The sequence below is a fragment of the Cygnus atratus genome, chromosome 11 (genome assembly GCF_013377495.2).
Source record: "Cygnus atratus isolate AKBS03 ecotype Queensland, Australia chromosome 11, CAtr_DNAZoo_HiC_assembly, whole genome shotgun sequence".
Taxonomy (NCBI): Eukaryota; Metazoa; Chordata; class Aves; order Anseriformes; family Anatidae; genus Cygnus; species Cygnus atratus.
In genome coordinates, this window is record NC_066372.1 from 12,318,163 (window position 1) to 12,344,641 (window position 26,479).

The 26,479-nt window shown below is 35.2% G+C and overlaps 1 protein-coding gene across 6 annotated transcripts in view; it reads left to right on the forward strand.

Annotated features, from left to right (window-relative positions):
- EFL1 (elongation factor like GTPase 1) overlaps window positions 1-26,479 on the forward strand; it is a 72,361-nt gene that overhangs the window by 32,385 nt on the left and 13,497 nt on the right. For 3 of the 6 annotated variants that reach the window (XM_035554560.2, XM_050712910.1, XM_035554561.2), the window contains exons 16-19: window positions 16,181-16,258; window positions 19,171-19,302; window positions 21,214-21,361; window positions 23,672-24,672. In XM_035554560.2, coding sequence (XP_035410453.1) covers window positions 16,181-16,258; window positions 19,171-19,302; window positions 21,214-21,361; window positions 23,672-24,672 — 1,359 coding nt within the window. The remainder of the gene's footprint in view (window positions 1-16,180; window positions 16,259-19,170; window positions 19,303-21,213; window positions 21,362-23,671; window positions 24,673-26,479) is intronic. The other 3 variants (XM_035554564.2, XM_035554562.2, XM_035554563.2) reach the window with 1 other exon arrangement.

Genomic DNA, 26,479 nt, shown 5'->3' on the forward strand with positions numbered 1-26,479 from the left:
CTTGAAGAAGTTCACAGCACAGCAGCAGGCACGTGTTCTGGAGCTACTTAATAGAGAAGACCTAGAAATAGGCTGGAAAAGAGGGTTTGAGGTGCAGGCAGTCATCTCTGTTTATCACTCGCGTTAGCTTCAGAAATAAGTGATTTTTGGCTTTGGGGCTTCAAATTTATTAGATGCCTGTTATTAAATGAATTTATATTGCTAAAAATGTAGTCTGGATCAGAATTCAGGGCCAGTGCTAAAGGAGACTATTCCTTTTCTTTGTGTAAGGGTGGAGAATTGACTTGTATAGTCATTGCCTCTGGGAAGATGTTACTCAGCCTTTCAATAGCTAACTGTTTGTGGATTTAGGTCCCAGATACTAACTGGCTTATCTCCAGAATTTCCAAATCTTCTGTGTGAGTACTTAGTTGGGTGTGATTTTCCATGTCTCTTTAGATTAAAATGAAAGGATAGGGATTTTCCCCAGTATTTCACAGTTACTTGCTTTAGTCAGCATTGAGGCATTATTTTCAGTCTCTCCCTCTACGAAACTGAATGTATAATAAAGGGAGAACAGTTATCTACCAAAATACTTATTACTTGGCTAATATACCTTGTATATTTTAATACCATATAAGCCTTAAAGTTGTTAGTGTCACCAGTGTAGAATGGTAGTAGAAGTCTTAAGGTGAAGTTTTGAGACCATTGGCTAAGCTCACCTCTGCAACATTGTGTGGGATTTTTTCCAACATACTGAGATACATCACTGCTGATTTGGGGAAAATACCTCACGGTTTCATTTGAAATGTCTGAAAACTATACCATCTGTCAATCTACTTATAAACTTCACTTGGTGTATGTTTTTGTGTTGTTTTGCTTGTTTTCTAACTGGTGGTATGCTCTTTTAAAGCAGAATATAAGTATTATTTACTAGCTGGCTGTTTGTTATAGCTGTGTGCTTTCTCCCTTCTTATAACTGTGGTTCTAACAGGATACATCTAATTTGTTCTGATTGGTAGAAAATCTCTGAAGAGACACGTATCCATTACTAAATGAGGATCTATGATAGATGAACCAAAGTGACTTCAGTTTTGTACTCAAGGTTGTCAGAACTCTGTATCTAAGAATATTCCACCTGTTAGTGCAGCCATGAAATATTGCATAATGAATTGGGAAACATTAGTTCAGGGATGAATTTGGACACCAGGGCACCAGAGTAAATGGCTGAGATGCTCAGCAAGAAGGCAAAATTTGAGGAATTAGTGTTTAAGGTTCAGTTTTCAACAGAGGTGAAAATTACCCGATTTAACAAGGATCTATGTTAGACTATAAAACTTTTCATCCCTTTGTACTAAGTGGTATTAGGATTGTTTTCCTACTTCCAATTAAATGTGCTGGAGACTTCCATTTGCAGAAGTAGTAAACTTTACCTTTCGGAAAGCTATTTTAGAAGAATGTTTCTTTTGTTTAACGTGGCTGAGATTTTCTAAAATTCAAACTGTGAACATGCAATGCCATTTCAGGAATAGGTACAAAATAATCATCTTAAATACAGGCTTCCAGTGGGGGATAACTTAACATAGCCAAATCAGGGTCCGCTCCAGTGTGTTCTCTAACTAAATGTTGGTTTGAAATTGTATGCGAGTATTATTCAGAATAATTTGTATGAAATTCAAGCTGTGCTGTGTGATTTTGATTGCCAAAGAATTAACAATTCTGTTGTCCAAATGGATGGGTGCGACTCTTGAGTCAGGTTTGAAATCTATTACTCACATATACAAATATAACATTTCAATGAATGTTGTGTACTTATTGTCTCTGTAAATATTTTTGACTACAAACTTCCACAGAAGACTAACACATGGAAAACTAATTCCAGAAAATAAGCATTAATCTAGAATATGCTTTTCAAAGGAAAATTCTTTTTTTTTTTCTGCCACTGATTTATCCATGATTTTAGTTCACTGTTCCTGAAAATTAACTGACTTTACCGTAGTGTGAATGGCACACTTAAGTGTGTGTATACACATACAGACCTATTTTCTGGATATATTTTCCTTTTTTCCGTTCCATGAATTAAAAAAAAAAAAAGTTTTAAATGAATGTGTTGTAGTCAGTGCTACTTACTCATCTAATCACAAAGCGAAGTGCGTACTTTTAATCAGCTGGCCGTACCTTCACCTGTTCTGGTCTGATAACGTTCAATTTCTGTTAGATGAATTAAGCTTTTTCAGCTTCGTAGCAAAGGTAGTTATGAAACATAGGTATTTGTCACTAGTATCAAGCATGCTATACTTAGGAGCAAATAGCTAAACAAAAATATAACAGGAATACTGTCTCATAGGTGTCTTCTAGCCCAAGCTTTTACTAAAGAGTGGAATTGCAAAGACATTGGAGGGTGTAAAAATTCACATTAAATTGTGAAATTACCAGTCTGGGTAATCTTTGTTTTCTGTATCTTAGAGAGTTATTTTAAATGTGTATGGAACATAGTTTATGTCTTGCCTGGCCTCATTTGCAGTGCTGCTTCTTTATCCTTTTGCAGTCTCAGTGAGAACAATAGACTCTTCCCAACACATCCTTCAACACAACCAACCTCCCTAGATAATGAGATTAATTATAAAAAATATTCTTACTTCTGATATCTATCTGTAGTGAAATATACTGTGTGTTACTTTTGGGGGGAAGTAGAAACTTGGATCTAGAAATTAGTTTAGTCATCACATTATCCTCTCTGTGCCCTGAAGTAAAAGGAAATGAATAAGTGGTAGAGAACTTTTTTTTCCTAGGAAGTGTAGGTTTCGTTGGTTAAATCCAGTTTGTTGCTGTTCTTCCGTAGTTCACATCTTCTGATTTAGTTTTTGCTTTAGTCTTACCTTTTTCAGCTTCAGAAAAGTAGATTGGGAAGTTTTTCTCTGTATATAAGACTTTTTAGCAATAGAAAATTTGTAATTCTCTTGAATTTATAGTTCTGTATTTGTGTATAATCTCTTTTCCTAGGGTATGCAAAATTGAAACTCTTTTAAATTGAATTTCCCCTCTTCATACTTTGAGCGAACAAAACAGTTCTGAAGAAAAAAACAGGTACTTTTCTTTGTTTTTCGCTGAAAAGGTAGAATGAAGTTTCTGTTTCTCATGACAAATGTGTGACTGTCTGATAAGGATTGTATTTTAAGTTGAATATCAAATGCAATCAAAATTCTGGGCATCTGAATTATTATTATTGTTAGTAGTAGTATGATGATGATTCCTTGACATAAGAGGGTAGTTAGAGAGTAGTCTTATAAAGAAATGTATAGGAATTTTCTGGAAATGGGAATAGAAATCAGCTAACTTGTTTTATCCTTTAAATTTTTTTCTAAATCCTATTTAATGTGAGTCCAGAGGGTGCTGTTTTTCACACAATACAAAAATGCGTAGTTATTTCAATTCTGGGTAAAGGTGTCAGCTGACAGCTCTGTCAGTATGGCGACAACTTTGGATTCGTGTTTTTAATGTGCGTTTCTTTGTATAGAAAATCTGCAAATGCTGTGTCTCTAGATGAAATAAATCTCATGGAGCACTCTGAAAGTCAAAAATCCAGTCAGTATGTTGCCTACTTTTTCTCATTAACTCAACTTGGAAATAATATACTGCTCTAGGAGGCTGTATAGTGTAGCTGCAGTCACATGAAAAGATCTTGTTTGGCTTCCTCTTTTTTGTTTGATAGCTTTGTTTGTCCTGAGAAAAGCTACAGTTGTATTGGAAAAATACATGGGAAAACTACTCTCTGAATGCCCCTTTAATTTTCATAGCTACACTATTTGCCTTCTGTGCAGAGTAACAGCCAGACTGTAGAAATTAGACTTAACCTCCCTCAGCCTGTCTTTGGAGTGACTCTGAAATCCACTTTTTGACCTGAGCCTCCCCTCACCAAATTTTAGCGTTAAAAATTCCTCCTGTTTTCTGTTCATATTCCACCTTCCTCTCTGCCTTTCCATCTGTCACTCTTTCTACCTCAGCTTTGCTTTTTGACTACCTTGCTTATCTATCCCCTGCTAATAAAAGAGGAATATATGAGAATATTTTAGTTAACAATAAACTAAGCAAATCCCAGAGCCCTTCTCCTAGCTGGCATTGTTTATGCAGTATAAACCACTAATACACAAGGGTAATTTATTTGAATGTCTTTTAAAATCATGCTAGAACACTTCCTAATCTTAGTCAGTCCTCCTGTGTAATGAAGAAGGAAGCAATATACGTTTTCACACCCGCGTGTGAAAAGTGTTTATTGTATTGTGTAATAGAGCTAGTGCTCATAATATACAGCATTCTTGCAGTAAATGCCACCCGTGGCTCTGAAATGCCTCTGCTTGTGCATCTGAACTAGCCACAAAAGTCTCTTATTACTTTGTGTATTTCTCGTTTGCTTCCTTTTGTCTGTTGTCACCAGAACTTCTTCAAGGAGTTAGAAAAGCAGGGGAGGGTTACAGTGAGGGCTTGGGAGTGTGAGGATGACCAAATTGTAATTAATTTTGCACATAATCCCACTACACATGAGCACAGTTGAAGAGAATTTAAGTCCTCTGTATAAAAAATGGGAAGGTTGCAAGTCAAGAGATTCTTAATAACGGCTGTTACAGTGAGTTATTTTCTAAGTATTTTCTTGAGATTTTGATGTTGTTTCATGCTTCAAATTAAATTGCAAAAGTGTTGTGAGGGTTGTTTGGCCTGTATCAGGGCATGAGTCATAAAGTTGGCTTTGTCTGGCTTGTGAACTGTGGGGGGGAGTTAAGGCAGAGCTATATTTAGGAGTCTCAACTGATGTCAAACTGAGGAGCACTGCTAAACAACAGTGTTAAAGCGGCAGCACTAAGTAGTTTAGCCTCAAAGTTTAGGTTGTGTACCGCTGTTTATCATTTGGTAATTAAGTGGAAAAGCTTGTATTTACTCTTCTGTAGAGGTTGCAAGCCAAGCAGTGTGAGTGTAAACTCCATTTGTACTTGGCTAGTAATAGCTATTCTAAGTTCATTGTCAAAACTGTATGCATTGAGAATAGTAAGCATAGACAAAGCTTCTTGTGCACCTTCTTACGAGTTTCAGAATCTACGTTTGTATGCATTTTTTATTTATAAAGAATTGTTTTATTCCAGTTGTTGATGGTAGGCAAGAGTGATGTTTAAGGGGCTACTGCTTTTGAGTTTTTGTCTGAAGGTGCAGAACAGCTGCTGACTGTTTCTTAACAGTATTTTGAAATTTTGGCATTGATATCTGGAATCAAATTTAAATACTTTTTGCATCTAATTAAGAATAAAAGAAATGTAGTATTTTTCTAACACATTTTTCCCTACTATCGTATTCTCTTCAATGAGGTGTACTATGTATTTGGGCAAAATTCAAGCCAGTGATTTAAAAAATGAGCAGCTCCATTTTCTAAGGCTGCGCTACTGTCAAAAGTGTCATGGACTCTAGGGAAACTTTGTGTTCTGCAGCCTTTCTTTGTGAATGCATGTTTGGTAGGTAATTCACTTAATTTGATAGTGTTTTGTATTACCATCTTTGGTTCTGGGTCTGTCTGTGTAAAGACAATGAGATCTCATTATAGAAATTGTGTAATGAATTTAAGGACCCCAGATGAGAGCTTCTCCTTCCAGAGAGGAGATATTTCTGTCATCCTAATGAGTTTGAAGCAGGCAGGTTTTTCAGAGGTGCTTGTTACTGGTTTGAACATACTGGACTTGAATGTAGGCAGGCCTAAACCGAGACAGCGTAATTCAGGAGGAAAAAAAAAAAAAAAAAAAAACAGCTACGCACTCAGAATGTGTATATTATATATATGATTAAGTTAATGCATTGAGGATAAGTCAGTTTATTTGTTGCTATCAGTTTAAGCTTCATTGGCTAAAGTACCCTCATTGCCAACTCTGATAGAAGTCTGTTTCAGTGACTAATTCTACTTCTGAAAAATGTTACTGAGGAACAAATATTCAGTTAAATACTTGGATGTTTTGCCGGTGTCATATGTCGAAAATTGTCCAAATAATGCTTTATGCAGTGTTAAAGTTTTTGGTTAACCGTTGTGTGTTGCTTGACTGTGAACCCATTACTCTGAATGGAAATGTGAACCTGCTGGTACTTCTTGTTATATCAGTTATTGTATTTAAATATCAGCGATGACATTCACACTGGTTCCCAAGTCTTTAGCCTGATGGAGCTGCTGAGTGAATTCTAATGGCAGCCTACAGGATTCATTGATGCAAAGAGCTGTGTGTTGAGAAGCATGCAAAACAGGATCTAAAATATATGAAACCCTCGTGGTTTTGTTTTTCAGAACTTTTTCCACCAAAGACTAGTTGTTTTGTGGCATGTTTAAGAAGCAAGTTCTCTGAGCAGTGGCCTTAACAAAGCCTGGATTCCTGTGGACTGGTGTCCTTAAAATCCTCAGCGTCCCTCTCAGCTACTCCCACCCTCTAATTGTACATGTCCCAGTTGGCCAGCCAGGATGTGCATGCTGGTCGCCAGGCAGCTGCTTCCAAGCAGGATATACAGTGAGCATGTTTTGACTTTTTTTTTTTTCTTAGTGAGCTTACCAATTTTGGTCTCCCTTCAGTACTCAGCCGTTGATTTTTTTACATAACTTGTGGAAACTTAATTATATCTGAACCCTCTCCTCTCAGTCACAGTTAAACTTAGTGGAAGTTGACAACATGTAGAAAAGTTGTTGAGGGGAGACTGTGTGATTACAGGAGTTGCATTCTCTTTGGAAAAGAGACTAAAAACTTGCACCATTTTTAACAAATTCTTTTGTATACATAATCCCATCAGGAAGTATGACATACTGGGTTGGAAGCACTGCTGCTCAACCGAAGAAAGTCATTTCAGTAATCAACCATTTTTAATAGAAACAAACCATTTTCAGTAGAAACAAAAAGCATATACCAGAACTCTTCCAAGGCATTTAAAGCTGATACCTAGCAGTGGCAAGTGGCCACGTTTCTTTTGTTCAGCAAAGCAGCTGACGTGCTGTGTTTTACTTTGTGTTGAAGCAGCAGCCGAGTGAGTGCTGGAGCTTGTGGGTGATACACGATGCCGCATCTGCAGACTGCTCTGTGTAGTCAGCAAAACATTTGCCAGCCTGATCTGGTTTCTGAGGGGGTGGCAGTGAGGCATGGAGACAAATTTTCTTGTTTCAGGACCATGTTAGCTCCACAGTCTACAGGGATGGGTGGAAAAAGGGCTTTAACCCAGATTTGTGACAGATTGTTAAACCTCTTCTTCTGGTTGGCTTCATCATGCCATAGGAGTCTCCCTCTTACTAATGTGATGACTTGCTTTTTGTACAGCAGGGCAGAAGCATTGTCTTTTACAAATATATTCATGCTTTGTTACTTGAGGGAGTGAAAATTGGGTGAGATGGAGAATTTACCTTTTTATTAGGTTAATTTTATTCTTTTTATTTAGTTTCCTGAATTGGCTTAGCAAGAGTCTGACAAATGCTAGTGCTGGTGCTAGGAAAGCCAGAAATGGGGGTCAGGAGTCTTCTTTTTGCTGGCAGCTAGCTGTTCGATCATCTCTAGCTGGATTTCAGGTGGCATTCTTAGACTCTGCCTTCTGGAGCTGGGGCTCTTCCCCTTCTGTCCTCTAATGCAAATGAAGCACTCAGTGGCTGATGTTATTACTTGTGAAAAGGAAATTAAACGTGAAGGGTTTTCCAGATGTGCAGATGATAAAGTTCCAAGCTCCCTTCCCGGTATCTTCTGTCAGTCTCTGTTCATGCCTGTTTTTTAACAATTGAAGAGAGCAATATTGTGGATTTTATCACTTCATGTAGACTGATAGGATGTAAGTAAAATTAAGCCATGGTAGTAACCCTTTTGTAAGGTGCACTAAAAATCAAGATTAGTTCTATTTAATTTCTTTCCTCCATTTTGAATTAGGGGAGCATTTTAAAGCCCAATTCAATTATGTGGTCTTCTGAGGTATCCTTAAGAATTCTCTTATCTTAGAAATGATCTCTTTGGTGTATTTTTTCCCATTTTCTTGTCAACCTAAAGTTAATAAAAGTTAACATGTTAGGAAGATAATATTTTAGGAAGTCAAAGTTATATGGACAATGAATTACAATAATAATACATTAATTGAAGCAATGAGAATATAGGGGAAAACTGGCAACCTTATTCTTCTGAAAAAGAGCTGAGAGGATAAAGAGTAACAGTCTTATTTGTTAGGTATTTTTATTTTTAAATGTATGGTTTTGATATATTTAATTTACATAGAGGCAGACTGTCAGAAATATTTAATGTGAAGTAAAATTCATTATTTAAGTATTGTTTAGGTTTTGTGGAAAAAAAAGAATTTTTATCACTGTGACAAAAACCTATTCTAGCTACAGTAATGACACGTTAGCAGAACATTTTATCCAGAATTTTATTATTTTGTATTTCTTAGGTACTTTTGTCATTGATTCATGTGTATCAATGATTTGAGATAACTTTCTGGAATTCCACCTTTACTTTTCGCTAAATATTTTGTCACTATTCCAGATACATTTTATTCAAGATGTTTAGAGCAATTTCCTTTCGATCTGAGATCAATATTTATGTCCTAGTCATCAGTTGTTGTGTAGCAAAAACTTTTTTTTTGTTGTGTGTCTGAATGCATTTCTGTTCATTTTGGAATTAATTTTGCTATTAAACTGAAATGCATAATAAATAACTTACTAATAGCAACTTCCTAGGTTGCTGATATAACAAGTTGTTGTGGTTTAGCCCAGCTGGCAGACAAACACCACACAGCCGTTCGCTCACCCTCCCCCCTCCCTCTCCGGGATGGGGGAGAGAAATGGGAAAGTGAAGCCTGTGAGTTGAGATAACGACAGTTTATTAAGACAGGAAAAATAATAACAATAATAATAATAATAATAATAATAGTAATAATGTGTACAAAATAAGTGATGCACAATGCAATTGCTCACCACCCGTTGACCGATGCCCAGCCTATCCCCGAGCAGCCGCCCCCCCACCCCGGCTAGCCACCCCTATATATTGTTCAGCATGACGTCAGATGGTATGGAATACCCCTTTGGCCAGTTTGGGTCAGCTGTCCTGGGTCTGTCCCCTCCCAGCTCCTGCTGCATCCCTAGCCTGCTCGCTAGCAGGACAGAGCGAGAAGCTGAAAAGTCCTTGGCTTGGTGTAAGCATTGCTCTACAACAATTAAAACATCAGCATGTTATCAGCGCTCTTCTCATTCTAATCCAAAACATAACACCCTGCCAGCTACTAGGAGGAAAATTAACTCTGTCCTACCTGAAACCAGGACACAAGTGTAATTAAGATATTCCCTGTTCATCTCGTCTCATTTATTTGTACACCCATTATGTCAAATAAGCCTAATTCAAGACATTGGAAAGGTGCTTTCTTCTGTTAGAATCTTTCTTCTAATTAATTATTCCCCAAAATATTTTTGCTTGTAACTACAAATTAGATATTTAAAGGCTTCTTTTAACTGTAAGTCAAATGGTATATTATTTATATTATCCTTTATTGTTCTTGAAATTCTCGTGATTGTAATTAAAATAAACATCAACTTTTGTATAATGTAGACTGAAATAATCCATTATTCATAGTACTTTGGAACATTTCAAGCCGTATTTCCCAAAGCAACAAAATAAGAAACAGAAATCATTTATAGTCAAATGTCGTGGGGTGTACGTGGGGATTGCCTTTCATGGAGAGAGCATTAAGCATTGGGTCAAGTCTTGGAAAATTGAATTTTAATTAGTTACTTGCATGTCTTACAAGTTAACAGGATAAATGGTCAATGACTCAGTAGGGCATTTCCCACAGGATATTATACACATTTGGTAATTGGTATGCAGCTTCTGCTTGTGATGTCTGAAATACCCAATAACTGATTAGTCTATCTTTGCATTTACTTGATACATTGAATGACAGAGGTCTCAAATTCTTTTTTAACTGGTGAAATGTAAGTCAAGTATATTGGGATCCTACAGTTAAATTCCAAAATCCATCACAAGAATGAAGAAATATTTAATGAATTTTTAAACTACCATTGTCTTTTTTAATTGGCAATTCTTGTAGTAGTTTCTAAATTCCCTTTGTACCTTGGATATGTAATGCAGAACTTGTAGCAATATGTTCACGTAGCCTTTTCTAGGCAAACATGAAAAACCTCCAAGACTTACACAGATTAAAATTAATTCTTTGCGAGATCAGTGCCTGAAGGCCTCATTAATTTTAACACCACTTATAATTGATTCTGGGGAGTAACAGATGTTACTTATTTTATAATCTACAATTTAAGAAAACAGTATACATGTGAAGTCTGCCCATTTTCAGGACACATTATTAAAACTGAAGAAAAAATAAAATGGTATTTTCTCTTAAGGGTCAGTTGGTTGTTATCCAATGCTATAGCTAGTCTTATTTTAGAATCAGAAATCATTTGCTGTTGTGGATCTGTTAGCTGAAATCAGTTATCTTGCTCTGTTATGGAAAGTGTTGGGTCACGAAACTAGGAGAATTCAATTTGCTATTGTGCTAAAAACCTTAATGAACTTTAGATCTTCACTCACTTGTGTCTTGCCTCAAATATTCTGATTCAAAAAAAAAAATGAAAATAGTGTATGTTTTTTATAATACCTTCCCAGTGTCTACTGGGAAAATAAATACTGAATTTGACTACATTTTGACTACCTTTTGAAATATAATCCATCACTTTTCAATTAATGTTAAACGCTTACCTTGCTCAGTCTCAGAGTACAATTGCTTCCCCTCTCAGTCTCTGGCTGCTGACAGCAGTCTCCCCTTTACCTGTCTTTTAAAGTTCTATATGTATTTCAAGGTAGGTGGAAAATATTTAAAGTATTTTAATAGAGTAAGATGAGAAGTGATGGTCTTGATTAATAATTTTATTATCTAATTTATAATCATGTTACAAAACCAAGAAAATACGATCCTATCTTAATAGATTTCCAGAACTGAGTATGTTGGTATAGTTAGTGTTATTAATGGTGGCACTGCAAAAATGTTGAATTAGATTTTTCTACTTTTTTTTTTTTTTAAATGAACCACTGTGATGTATTCAGTGAATCAGAGGGGTTTATTTCAAAATATTTTGAATTTTATCCTCGTGTATTTCCAAAATATAAGCAATATAATAAACTATGAATGTGCTGGAGGACTTTTGGAGCATAGAGACTTGTCCTGTTCTTCTGGTACTTTGAAACTTTTAGTGTACATTCCTTTTGCAATCCTAATTGGGTATTAATATCAAGACTAACTTCTAATAATCCTAAATTCAAGCCTAAATTCTGCTAAACACTTCAACTTTATCTTTTGCTTTTTTTTCTTCCTGCCATGTTTTTTCCATGGATAAAAATTATTATCAATATATCATTATGTCCAAGTCACCTTCTTGAAGGGTCATTAGCTCCATCTTTTTGGCTTCTACTAAGCAAATGTTGGCAGTATAGCTGAAGTCTTGGAGAGTTTCAGTATATGAGTTACAAATAAAATATCTTTTTTTTTTTTTTTTTAATTTGAAATACTTTTCCCATTGAACCAGTGGAAATCATCAGGAGATAACCAGCGTCTGTTTATCTGTATGACAAAGTAGGAAGACTTTCTAGAAGTAACCAGTTACACTTGTGACACATTTCTCATCTCCAAAAAAAATGTATATTCTCTTCTGAATAGCTCAGTTAGGGCTCTGTTTTCTGGAAGGCTTTTTTCTTCCTTAGAAGATGGCTGAGCTATTTTTTTCTGTTGCATAGGATGTGCCATATGAATTGAGCTTATCTGTTTTCCAGTACATTATGCAATTTAATGGATTTATTTACTAAAGCACATTTACTACTACTACTAAAAAAAAAAAGTCAACATTTCAGAGGGTTTTTAGATTATCAAAGTAAATATGTTGAAACAACCATTCCTAAATTCCATTTGTTTGGGACAACTGTGCTGAACTGTCTAAAGTTCTGATTGTCATTTAAAAAAAAAAAAAAAAAAAAAGTAAATTCAGATGTGTTGCTGTCAGGTCAAATTAAAATCATTTATTTGAAGTAATTATGAATCTGAAATTTGGTTTATATTTCAGAGACCCTTGATGACTTTTTGTATGGTGCTAAATGCTTTCCACATGCAATAATGGAAGTGTTAATTTGATGTACAGGCTAAGTGAAGTTAGTTCCAGGGCCTATGTTGTCACACGATGCAAAGATCTGTCCACATATTCACTGTTGTTTGGTATTGCTGCTTTTAAATGATGTCGAGTTGAGCTACTATGTGTAAAGTAATTATGTGTGAGCTCGGACAAAATATCTTTGCTTCTGAGTAGAAGATCTAACACTTTTATAAAATCACAAAAGATACAGTTTGCTATCTCTATCAAGAATGCTTTATGATTAAAAGGTTAAAGTAACTTATATTGGAGTAAAGATTTTTTATACTTTTTTTTTTTTTGGTGAAACTACAAGCCAGCAAATACTTGCATCATTTTCATAACAAGTAAAGAGGAATGGGGCAAGGTTACAGGTCTAAGCATGAGCTTTCTTTCTAAGTTTCCATACTAAAATTAAGTTCAACCATAACTATTTAAAAATCAGGATCATTTACTTTAGTTCTGAACTCCAAAAATTAGTATGGCTTGACAAATGAAGTAATTTTGTAGCAAAAGAAAAACATCATTATCAGAAATACTTTCATCATCTTTATTTGTTTCATTAAACAAATTAAGGAAATCAATACTTCATTTTGACTATACCTATTTGTAAACACAGAAATCAGATTTGGAATGTGAACTGATTTTGGTTTAATTCTGTTTACTTTAAAGCAAATTTGTATTTTAGCAAATAAATGCCTGACTTTAAACAAGGACTGTGTGCTGTTGGGTCTGCTATCCATTCACTTCATCACTTTAAAGACATTACTGTTTAATGTAAAAGGTTGGGTTTTTCATTTGTTTTTGTTTGTTTGTTTATAATTTCCTTAATTGTTTTATTCTAGCCTGAGAAATTGTAGGAAATACCATAATTACAATTGTCAGCTCAGTCAGCAGTTTGGAAATGTGTATATTATCATGCAGTCTAAATGTATAATCAAGTATATGGTATTTTTTTCCAAAGAATCTCAGCGCAAGATAAATGATGGGTGTTTACTCATTATATATATTTGCAGTCCTCTTTGAAACTATAATCTTGCAATGGGAAATTTTAGTGGAATGTGCATTAGGTCACTTTATTGCTTTCCTTCCATTTTCTTCTAAAAGCAGACATAAAGTTTCCTTCTTTGAACTGCTAGTCTTTTTCCTAAAAGAACACAATGGACTGTCCTGGTACTTGTTTTACTGCTCGGTGATTCAGCAGTAAAGCATCGAGATGCTTCTTGTGTCAAAAGGCACTTATTGCATTTAATATCCTATTGCATGATCGTGTCCCTTGGGAAGGGAATTTTGATATAACATTTTTAATAATATAGCTGAGTTTTCTTTCATCTGATCAGAAAGTTATGCTCAATTTACCCTCAAACTGTTGTGAGCCTAGAAGTAAAACTCTACAATAAAACTATGAATTAACTCCTTTGTATTGAGGAACTGAATTGAAGTGTCTGCTTGCTAATCCCTAGCACATTTAAGTAGATTTTTTTAGGTAATTTCTTTGAAACTCATGAAGAAACTAGGACAGATGCTTCGAAAGTCTATTGGATTCTAGTGATCTTTAGAGACTGAGCTGAAGGAAAACACATTAGGAAAGAGGAAAAATCATGCAAATACTTTACAATATTCTGGTTTTTGTACAACCAATTTCACTCTGCTCAGAAGCAAATATGAACAATTGAGGGGGAAGTGCACAATTACAGATGAGATGAGGAGGCTCACCAGCAATCTGTGCTAACATGTGGAGTGTATTATGGAAAAAGTTGATGAAATCTCAACTAGAGTGTAGTCTGTGTCTTGATTTACATTCCCTTTTCTTCCAGAAACAGTTTCTAATATAGAAAGGTCAAGTTCTGCCCTTAGATGTTTCTCTGCAGTGCCCATGAGACTCAAGAGAAACATGCTTTAAAAATCTCATGCAATAAATGTATAATACAAGGCATTCTTAAGCCATAGTAGCTACTTACTTGTCCAAACTCCCTACAGTTACCATCATTTAATCCCAGTAATTTGTAAAACATTTTACAATATATTGAATTTAAAAGGCGTGCTATTGTATCTGAATTTACTCCTACCAAATATCAGTTCCAGCTTGCAAGTCTTTTTTTTTTTTTTTTTTTAAGTTAGTAGTGGAAAGATAGAGGTTGTTGCTTAAAGTGTACATGGAAACCGTGAACCAGTATTAGTCATTCTAATAGGTAATTGTGTGCTAATGGTATAACATTTTTCCAGGCCCATTGTAGGTAATGGGCAAAGGAGAATTCTGTAGATAGATTTGAAAGCAAATGATAATTGGTATGGAGCTCCTTTCATTAATTTCTTGATGAATTTAACATTATTTGGCAAATATACTTTGCCCTTCTCTTTGTTTTAGTTGGCTTTTAGCCTATTTATCTTAAGGAGAAACTGAAAATGTGTAAGGGTAAGTAGTATCTTTAAGGTGGGCTTGTGAATTTATTTCCTCATACACATTTTTAAAAGCACCTTTAAAAAGTATTTATTTTAAAATGTCTCTCACCAGGGAGAAAAAGATATTTGTTTTGCAGTCCAAAGAAGATTATAAAGGTCTTTCTTTCTCTAAACTCCCTTTGAAACACAGGGCACGTGCTAAGTTTTAAGAATTCAGATTATGTAGTTTTACAGAAGTTTGCATCACACCTCTTAGCTGAATTATGAATGAGCTTGCATGGCCTTTCTTCACTGATGCATAGTGCAGTGCCTGGAGCATTTAAACCAGGAGGCTTTGCAAATTATTAAGTCTTAATCTCTCTAAGCAAACAATGTTGATAAGAAATGATATATGTCAGTGGAGACAGAACCTTACTGGGAAGATTAACATTAGCTCTTCGCTTTACTTAGTTCCTTACAGTGTCAAAGCTCGATGTGTCTCCATTCCAAAGCAGCCAAGGATTCTTAAGTGGTGATATCATCAGTGAGAGAAGATAAAGATCCACTGAACTGATGTGTTGGGGCTAGTAGCAGTGTGGCAGAAGTTAAAATTTAAACAACTTTCATTCTTCTTTGTTTGATTTTTCACACTGCAAATTGAATGATTTCCTTATCTGATTGAAAAGGTTATGCATGGTGCGGGTGTCTGCTTCATTTTTTTGCATCTGGGAAGAACATTAAATGCTGAATCTTTCTACATCAAAAGAAACTAATTACATCTATCTTGAAATTGATCTATTATGTGTTCAGATCTTTAGAATTGAATTCAGCTGGAAGAGTGTACTTCATCTTTAAGGGCTGCAAAGTTAGTGTCTAAGGTGTGCTGGTTACGAGGAGGACTCAAAAACAAAAAGTATGTGGAGATTTGTCTTAAATCTACTCCACTGATGATTTCAGTCGTGATGTCCTTATCTATTTCTGCCATGTTTTTATCTTGTGGTAAAAACACTGCTGATGCTTACTTGATTTATTATTCTTATCTTCTAGAGTGAGTAATAGTTATAAAGGGCTCAACAAAAGAAGGACCTTTATGAACCTAACATTCTCCATCTGTGTAGGCATACTCCGTGATGCACACCATAATTTGGTGTACTTCTAAATGACAAAACTGAACTCAGAAGATTTTCCTTAATATTATTTTATAGGCTCATAGTGAGTTCCTTGTCTATTAACAGCAAATCTTAACTTCAGTATTTATTTTCTACCTGTGGATTAACAGTTATTTTTGAAATAATAACTTTAATATTTTGATGTATGTTTGTTGCTGGTCACTGAGAATGATTTATCAGAGTAATCTGAATATATCTGTATCTCTGTAAAAAGAAAGCATCCAGTTATGTTTCCTTAAATGTGGATGATGTTCATCATATATGCTACCAACAGTCAGTTTGGTAAACAGCTGTGTGTAGGTTTGGCTTCTTTAAGATGAGAGAATTTGTAATCTTTCAAAATGTTTTGTAAATATCAAAATTATTTACAGTTTTTAAATCTTGCCTGTTTCTTTAAAAGATGGTGTCAAGTTCTTAGAACTAGTGCTATTCGGTCAGGGTGTTTCCGTCTTAGTGTTGAGCGTTGTGAAATTACCTTTCTTTTCAGGGGAGTCCTCAGCACCTAGAGCCAGAGCCCTGGAGAGTGATACTTTTTCGGTGTCAGTTGTTATTGAAATCCAGCAGAGTAGGTGCACTATTACTTTAGTGAAATGTAGTAAGTGGGAATGCTTTTTCAAAACAAAAATATTATTCTGCAGCAGGAACAAGCATTTAGATCTAAATTAAAAAATAATCCAGTCTGATACTTACTGTAAAGTCTCATATGGTATCCCTTGGTAGGCTTGACTTTTCAGCACGGGTAGCATGCTTTGTGGTCCTCTACGCTGTAATTCCCTTAATCTCAAAAGGACTCAAAAGAATTTAAAAATTCCTATAGATATTTTAACTCTAGTTTTTCATAAAAATAAATAGAACCAATGTGCAACAAACTGCCTAATGTCATATTTATTTAGTAGTGTGACAGACAGCGTACTTTGTAGGCTAGGTTGTTCTTTGAGAGATGACTATTCAAAAGTACTTGCAGTGCTTTTTAGTACTTAATTCTTAGCTAACCTAAAACATAAGAGCAGTAGCTTTTCTCATCTTCCTTGCTTAGGCATTCTGTTCTTCTCTTTGGTTCCTTTCTTTTTGAAAGTTAATTTACAACAAAAGAAATGTGAAGCAAAATGGTTGTTTTACAATGACATAAGATATTTATTCAAGGGCTGAACAAGACAAAATCTTAAACTTATGTTTGCTTCCCATTTTTAACTTTGGAGTGGCTTTTCTAAGTCCATTCAACTAGATAACATTAATATGCATTTGAGATCTGTGATGACCCGTAGAATGTATAAGTTTCAGTGGGAATAAACAGTAAGTTTAGTATATCAGCATAATAGCAGAATTCTTTTATTGTAATTTCATGTGGTACGTTGGAATTAGTTATGCTACATCTTCATGTAATAATATTCAGAAAATATGTTAGCAGTTGCTTTTAATTATGTAATGCAAAAAATTGCCGAAGAAGTTTTAATATTTATAGTTTTTTTTCAACATTCATTACCAATAATTTTTAAATAGATTATCGGGGTTGGACACTGCTGTATGCTAGCTCACACAGTTAAGCAACTAAAGGTTGTGAACTTAATAGATTTTCTTCGAAACTGGGAGATCTTTATTATTTTAGTGTATTAGTCTTGCCAGACAAATAAAAAATTTATACTTTTACCTTCAAATGTAAAACAAAAGACTAGAAAGTTTTAGGTTTTCTTTAAGGTAATAAGAATATTGTAACGTCTATCAAGAAAAGACCGAGTCTGTCTGAAGTAAGATTTGGTGACTTGATTTCTCTGGTTCACATTACACTGTGAAAAGAAGCTGTTCATCTCCTACTCTAAATCATTTTCTTTTTACCAGCTGGAGAAGCTCAGAATAAAACTGACCATCCCTTTACTCAGTCCCTGGTGATGGTGATGATCCAGCATTTGTTTTTCATTCAAACCACATGTTGAATAAGTGAAAAAGAGGAAATACATGCTGGTCATAGGTCAGGTGCAACACAGAGTTTATACAGATTTATTTTCTTTGTAGCATCTGCTATTCTGCGTTTAAAGCCATTGAATGTTGTTCTGCTTCCAGTTATTTTTGAGGCAAGTTTTCTTAAATAGTGACATTTTAGATTTTGGCATATCCTACTGGGCAGACACTTGGCCTTTTTAGCTGTAGAAACAGCCTGATTCTGCAGATGATAACTCTGCAGCAGACAGGCTCTTCAGAATTCAAACTCCCTCATGATCTCATAGGGTGGAAGCTGACTCCCTTTGTTTCTGGCCTCAAATAGAGAAGACCAAGCCAAAAAAGAGCCTGGAACAGAATTAGGGTGATAATGGAGGGCTGGGGTTAAGAGCTTCTCTGCTTTTCCTTACTCTGGCATGTAAGGGAGAGCGAGGAGGAGGGAGCACGAATCCCTCCCTGCGATCCCTAAATGCAAATTTAATTTTTAAGCAGGTACTGATTATGACCTAGAGGTTTCAGTTTTCTCATAATAAGTTACATGTGCATTTAATTTATACTCCAGTAGAAGTATTGTAATGCTCGTTACTTATGATTCAGGGAGAATCAAGAGAAATGACAACATATATCAATATCAGCTTTATTTGTTCTTTATTATTCACCCACTTGTGGTAGTGTTTTTAATAGCTCTGACTAAATTATAAATGATGTTCTGTTATTTAGGAATTTGAAGGCAATAATTGCAAATTATCTGAAATGTGCCAGCCAGCCAATACTAAACATGCATTTACAGTAGCTGTTTTGCAGATTTATAGCTAGTATTTTTTCTATATTTTTTCTTATCACTACAATGTAGGCTGTTATCTCCAACTTGCCTGCTTTTTAAAATATATTAGGATTAGAATTGATAGCTTGCTATCTGTAAATGTAATTTTACAGTATGAAAGTTACAGAAAAGGGGAATCCTAAATGGATGGGGGTTGAGCATTCTTTACAATAGGAGTAATTAAGCACTAGAGGAGCTTGCTGAGAGAGGCTGTGGAGTGTCTGTCATTGAAGGTTTTTAAAACTTTACTGGACAAAGTCCTGAGCAACCTGATCTAACTGTCAAGTTAGCCCCACTTTGAGCTGGAGGTTGGACTAGATGACCTTGACCTCTTGCAATCTAAATTTTTCTAAATTTAAACCACCAAAACTAAGTCTGAGCTGTACAAAGGTTTGAGCATTTTACAAGTGGAAAAAGTCGTCATGTTCTTTCTTTTCTTGAGTTTGCTTATTAAATGCATGGTTTTTAAAATATAGAGGGAAAGCAGTGGGAACTGTGAGAATGGGTATCAGGTATCACACCAGAGACTTGAGTATTCAGGTTGTGCACATATATTTTAACAAATAGGTTATATGAACAGTAAGGAGTTTTTAATTCTGATTTTGTAATTAGAATAATTTCTTTTTTTTTTTTCTTTTTCGACCTTTATGATCACTTTTAGTCTCTTTTCATATGACACTGTATTTTTTGTTCTTCTTTTTCCCTCCAATTTCTATTAGGAATAGGAGGTCTGCAAGATGTTGTGCTAAAGTCTGCAACTTTGTCAACTTCACCAGCTTGTCCACCATTTACACCTCTCAACTTTGAGGCTACACCAATTGTGCGAGTAGCTGTTGAACCAAAACATCCAAGTAAGTTTTAAAGGAGAATTCAATGTGATAGCAGTTCAGCTTCCCACCCTTGGTGATGCTACTGATAGAGCTAGTTTATGATCTATCCATTAAATCAGAGATCGGTCCAGTATAAACCAAATATATGTTATCTAGATGGCATTTTATTGTCCTTGTGAATTCTTCTAGCTGGTTTGCTCATGTCTCAGTAAGTGGGGACATACAGATACAGTCACTATGCTTTTTGTGGTCTTTTTAGCTGTATCACAAGTAAGACACTACATGACACTAACATTTCAGTATTCGTTTACTGTGAAGGTAAGTATACCTTTGGGTTTTTCACTTTTGCTGATCTTCTTCTATGCTATATCATCAAACTCCTGGTACAAATTTGCAGTACTGCTTTTAATCGATTTCTGACCCCTGCCCCCATCCGTAGTGTATCTCTGTATTTCAATTTCAGTCCAATTTCCATTTCTTGTTGTTAGTAGAACCAAAATAACTGGCTTTCTATTTAGGTACAAAATCCACTAACATTAAAATTACATTTATTTATTTATTCATTTGTGATAGGACAGCCTAGCAGCTATTCGTCGTAGGTATATGAGTAATAGATAATCGTTTATTGCACATCCTTGTTTGTTAAAGCCGTTCCGAAAGTATTGAGTTTCTAGTTGTACTGAGTGTGGTATTAAGTTGAAAATGGTATTGGAATATAACTCTACTGCACAGTTTTGGTGTTTTCTGTTTTTTTTTTTTTTTTTCCCTTAAGGAAATCAAGTCTTTACATCATTAATGTCTCTTTCCTGGTAACTTCTAAATGTATGATTTGAGCCGAAGTTGTTAGAGACAGAAGTCTCAAAGTAGCTATACCTGTAAAAGTTTCCTGAAAATTAGCTGTTGGTTGCAGTATCAGGAAGATGAGCAAAATTAGGCCATGGCAGGCACAGCTTGAAAGTAATCAATTGTTCAGTGAACTGCATATAGTCTTCATGTGGCTCTAGCATGTCATCTCACGTGGGTGCCTGTACGGTTACCATAAACTCTAAAAGAAAGAAAAGCTATTCTTCCTTCTCAGGGGGCTTAAATGCAGAGTACGAATGTGAAGCTCCTTGTTTAGCTACGATGGCCATGTAAAATGACACTGTTTTTTTCACTTGTTTATTTTTTATGTCTGGTTTTATTTTCTGTGTCTGGTTACTTTTCTTTTATGCACTCAAAAGCTTAGCATTAAATATATAATATTTCTTTTAATAGTCTCCAAGTGAATGACAAATATAATGTCACTCTTTCTTCTGAATATGAATATGCATTCCTAGTAAGCTTGTGGATATTCTTTACCCCATATGTAAAATAAGAAAAAGGAAACATAATTAGTTAAATATATATATATATATATATATATATATATATATTAATTATGAAAGGCTGCTGACATGCTGGTTTTGTGCATAGATACAGACCAACCAGCTGTGACTTCATTTTTCACTAACTGTAAGGCAACTCTTTTTAAACATCTTTCTTTTAGGGACATCTGTGTTTTGGTTCACTGAAAACTGCACACATTCCTGATCTTTTTCCCCTTTTCAGGTTGTAGTAACATTAAAATTTTTCAGTGGCTTCTAGACAGTTTAAATCCTTCTTGTACTTCATTCATTCTTTCATGCTTTCTAAGTAGTCCATATGGGGTATGGTATGCTAATTCTATTGTAAAACTCCATAAAAAAAAATCTAGCAATCCATTCAAATGCATACCACAGTTATGATTGTATAATGTGAATTTTGTCATTGGTACCTAAATTCTTGGTGACAAACTATAGGTATAGCTTATATCTTCAGTTGATGCTGTTACTGTTTTCTCAGTATAAGAATATCTTACTTCAAGCGTTCCTTCTTTGGTATTACTGTGTTAATAATACCTTATTTTGCCAGGTGATATGCCTCAGCTGGTGAGAGGAATGAAGCTTTTAAACCAAGCTGATCCATGTGTCCAAGTTTTAATCCAGGAGACAGGAGAGCATGTGCTAGTGACAGCAGGAGAAGTTCATCTTCAGCGTTGCTTGGATGACCTGAAAGAAAGGTTAGAGGTGCTAGGAGGAAGGAGAATTTTTTATTAAGTAACTGTGCATTGTATTTCTTCGACAGTTTGATGCATCTGTCTTTGATTTATATTTTGGTAAAAGAGCAGCCTAATCTACCAACAGCTTTTACCCTTGGTTCATAAGTGTATCTTTTTTAGTTATAAAATTACATGCAGTTGGGCAGAATTGACTAGTTCCCCATTTTTATGAAACTTATGCACCTTTTGTGTACTTGAAAGAAGTTATAAATTGCAGTAGTTTCAAGATTCCAATTAAGAACATAATGTACAATTGGTACAAAATAAAAACTTTGAGGGGAATTAGGTCTGGCAACTGAACTCTCAAAAATTAGGAAGCAACAAGATAAAAATGGTATGTGCACACACTTATCCTGTTCCTTTGCACTTGACATTGATTTTTTAAAAAGTTAATCTGTGCTCTTGCTCATGACCATGGTTTTTCCAATCATAAATTAATACATGTAGTTTTTTACAATGTTTCTTCAAATGGTGAAAGAACAGTTGTCTGAAACAGTCCTTTCCTATATCTTATTTACAAAAAAAAATCTGTGATACTTCTGTCTCATGTGCATTTACTCTAATTTTCTTTCTAGGCCAAAAAACAAACTTGGTGATAGATGGTTGAATGTCTCTCTGACTGTGCCCATATCACTTCCAGTTAATATCAGACAGTGCTAACTTCCTATGGAAGTTAGAGTGGATCACTTGCAAAATTGAATACATTTTCTTACTGTTATCCTCATTATTACTTAGTGCAACATGTTTATACCACTTCTGAAAACAGACGTGCTTTTTATTGAAACACCTCACTGGAATATAATATGTCAGAATAAAGACAGTTGTGTCTTCAGCAGCAGTTGGCATAGCATTTTACCCCAAGATGTGTAAATGCCTTTATATTGACAATGGTCAAACTCTTGAAAAAATATTTAGTAAAATAGTTGTTATTGGTAATTGATGGGAAAATAAGATCTCAGTGAGCAGCAAGTAGCAGTCCATATATTTACATTTCTAACCTTTTCTTTCATAGACATAATTTTGAGCTTTTTCTGAGTTTCCATGTCAGTTGTTGTGAAGAGAATTATAAGCTGTTGAGTCACCAGTTTTTGTCCCTTACCTGTGTTCCTCAAGAAAATGTTGTCAGTGTTCCAAACCACCAAAGCACATGAACACTGCACTTGTAGTGTCATAAGCAGAAACAACAAACATCCGAGGACACAGACTAGCAGGGCTTCCACCACTGACCCACTCAGACTTGACATAGGGTTCATGATGCCTTTTTTCTCACTTGGGTACCAGCTCCCAAGAGGAGTATGGGCAAAGTATATTTACTAGCTCATTCTCCTTCCAGTCATCCCTGAGGACTTACCACATCTTAGTTGCCATTCTTCACATATTAGCTCATGGGTCAAGAACTTCTTCCTTCTTTCACCAGTATGTGGAAGGAAAAGTGAAGGATAGGATTGCTGTCTTGTACCATTTCTTGTGAATTACAGTGAATAATATAGGTGAATTCTGACAGAGGTAAAGTTACTTCAGTAAACTATTAAACTTTGAAGGGGAAAAGTTGTGATCTGAAATGCTAGTTACATTAGCTCTACTGTAACCTAAAAAACCTGTTCAGCTTACAAAGTGCTGCATCTTTTTGGAACATCGCACTGTAAGAACAGCTGTGCTAGTTCAAATCAAATGTCCATCTAGCTCAGAGAGTCATGTCTCCAGCAGAGTGGCCTAAAGCAGATGTCTGGGGAAGAGTAAAATCAAAGTAACCATATGAAAAAATCCCCTACTGATACTTTCCTGGACCTTAATCATTTTCAGTTCAGGGACAGTTCAGGGCCTGTTGTGGTTTGGTTATCAGTTGATCCCTGTCAACCTTCCTTATGCCCCTCATGATTTTGTAGACCTCTGTCATATCCTTGAAACATCTGAAGACGACTTGTACTTTCATACCTTTGATCATCCTTATTCTCATTTTTTTCTAGTTCTATTATATTTCTTTTGAGGGGAGAGAACAATAGTACATAGTTTTCAAGATGTGAGTGAACCAGTGATTAATCCAGTGGCATGTGTGTTTTTTCTTTTGTTTTATTCTCTTCCTTTCTTTTTTGAAGTACATGATGTTTTTAGGATTTTATGAATTTGAAGTGCATTATCTGGTAATCTGTCATGTAGTCATATTTGTTCATGAACATCTGTTTCATGTTAAGGCCACTGCCTTACCTCCCCCCTCCCCCATTTTAAAAGCAGTCTTAAAATTTAAGCTAATCTTAAAACTTTGTTTTATAGGTTTGCAAAGATAGAGATTAGTGTATCAGCACCTATTATTCCATTCCGAGAGACAATAACAAGACCTCCAAAAGTTGATATGGTAAATGAAGAAATAGGAAAACAGCAGAAAGTTGCTGTCATACACCAAACAAAAGAGGAGCAAAACAAAATTCCTGAAGGAATTCAGGTTGATTCAGATGGGCTTGTTACAATATCTACTCCAAATAAGCATGCTACTCTCAGCGTAAGAGCAGTGCCACTTCCTGAGGAGGTAACTCGACTTCTTGAAGAAAACAGTGACTTGATTCGAACTATGGAGCAACTCAACACATCTCTGAATGAAGATAAAAAAACTCTTGAGATAAATCAGAAGACTATTGATAGGATCAAGGAATTCAAGCAAAAATTAGAGCAAAATCTGCAGGGAAGAAAGTGGAGAAATGCTGTTGATAATATCTGGTCATTTGGACCACGGAAGTGTGGGCCTAATATCTTGTTATATAAATTTGAGGGCTACACAAAGTCTGTGTGGCAGTGCCTTGGGAATGCTGTGAAAGAAATCAGTAAATACAAGGACTTTGACAACAGCATAATAAGCGGATTTCAGCTGGCTACGCTTTCAGGTCCCATGTGTGAAGAACCCCTGATGGGTGTGTGTTTTATAGTGGAAAAATGGGAAATTAATAAGGTTGGAGAGATGCTGTCAACTAGATGTCAAGATTCAGGGGAATGTGATGCCATAGAACAAAACGAAGATACTGTTTCTTTAACAAGCAGTTGCACTGTTGAAGTTTGTGGTGAGAATGAACACCAAGACAGCAGTGAAAGTGTTACAAAGTCACCTGAGAAAGTTAGTAAAAACAAGGGAGAAGTTTTACTTGCAGATTGTTATGGTCCTTTTTCTGGACAACTGATTGCCACCATGAAAGAAGCTTGTCGTTATGCTTTGCAAGCAAAACCACAGAGGCTCATGGCAGCAATGTACACATGTGAAATTATGGCTACTGCAGAAGTTTTAGGTAAGAGAAAACCAACCTTTGTCAAGAATTTGCTTTCTGAGTTAATACGTGAGGTTTTACATATATAAAATCTGACAATCAGAAAGTAGAACTAGATTAAAAGATTTGTCAGAGGTTTTTTGTAGTTCTCTAGTAGATTTCTGCAATCACTGTTTGATGTTTGTGGTATTTGTATTCTGACTGAAATTTTTGAATTCTTCACCCTTACCTGAAACATGCATAAATAAGATCACTAAATGTTTTTGGAAGTGCAAGATACAAAATGTTGTCTTCTTATGAAATTTTGTAATATCAACTTCAGTAGGTAAACACAAACAACAACATGGTGTTCCAAAATTCAAGCATCATTTCTATGAAGAGATATGAGGAAACATGTCCTTTTTGTGAACTAAGTACAGAATCTAAGTTAGTATATGCCAAGTCAGTATGTTTTAAGTTAATATAATAATTGATATAGAAGTAAATTAGGAAAAATATAGAATCTTAAATAATTATTACAGTCCAGTTGGTAGATTTTCTTGCTAGTATTGTCATCCGTGTGGTATGCAAGTTGCTCATTTTGCAAACCCAGTGCATACCAGCTTTGTGTCACTTATTACCTTACCACTTGCACCTACTTAAACTTGTTTTTATGACCTACTTATAACACCACTTAATTTACTCCAACATTTGTTCTTGGAGTTCTCCATGGGAGTTTCTTGCACACTGAATCTGATCCAATATATTGGGATTTTATTTAAAACTAATTTCCGTTGCATTTAAGCTATCAGGAAACTTACTTTGAGCATACTACTCGTGACAGAAATTATAGTATACCCCACACATAAAAATGAAAGATTTGGTTATTTGTTGTAAAAATCTGTTGTCATGCACACAAGCATGATAGCAGTTACATAAGACAAATTGGTCTGCACAGCAATATTTACAATTGTATGTTGTGAAAAGAAATGCCTTTGGATGAGTAACTGTTTTGTACAGATGTATGATCCTGTTCTTTTCCAGAGGTGCTCTTTTGTAGGCCTGGCAAGAGGTGCCCTTCAGTAAGCTTATCACATTACCTTAAACTGCCACATATAACTTCTACATTTTTTAACTGCCTTTAATTATTTTTTAACGTGTAAGGAAGCCCAACGAAGTCTAACTTTTGGTATGTTACATTACTATTAGAGCAGCACCTACTTCAGACCGTAAAGCAGCATATGAATTTTAAATCACAAAAACACAACCTAAATTGCTGTTTTCAAAAAACGCCCACTACGCATGATTGTTTATAGTGATGTGATTGACATGCATTGTCTTACCAGTTGTGCCATAAAACAAAATGGAAATGTGGCTTTCTAATACATATATATGTTTTTAATGAGTGCAACTTAGATGTGTAAGCAGATCAGTTCAGTTTAATGAATGTGAGTTAGGTGGTGATAACTGTGGGCATGCACTGGTTCATTACAAATCTGTTATGGAAGTTTAAGCTAATACCTTGCATCCTCATGAGGGCGAGGGAAGAGCAAGCTCGCTATCCAGTAGGACTTAGCAGTTGACATGATAAAACATTGGCTTTTTTAACTTTAGTTCTTTCAGTTGGTGTTCCATACATTGATATTGATACTGTTTTCATTTTGCTGATGTGAGAGATAATTAGTTGGGAAAGGTTTTTAATAGGCTCTGTTGTGGCTTTTGTTTTTGGATTTTGTCAGCTATGCTCATGTCCTTATTCAAAAAATAAAATAAAATTAAGCCCTAAATCACAGCACTCTAGGAGGCACGGCACATTGCTTCATGTTATCTCTTTCTAAGTTGTACAAGT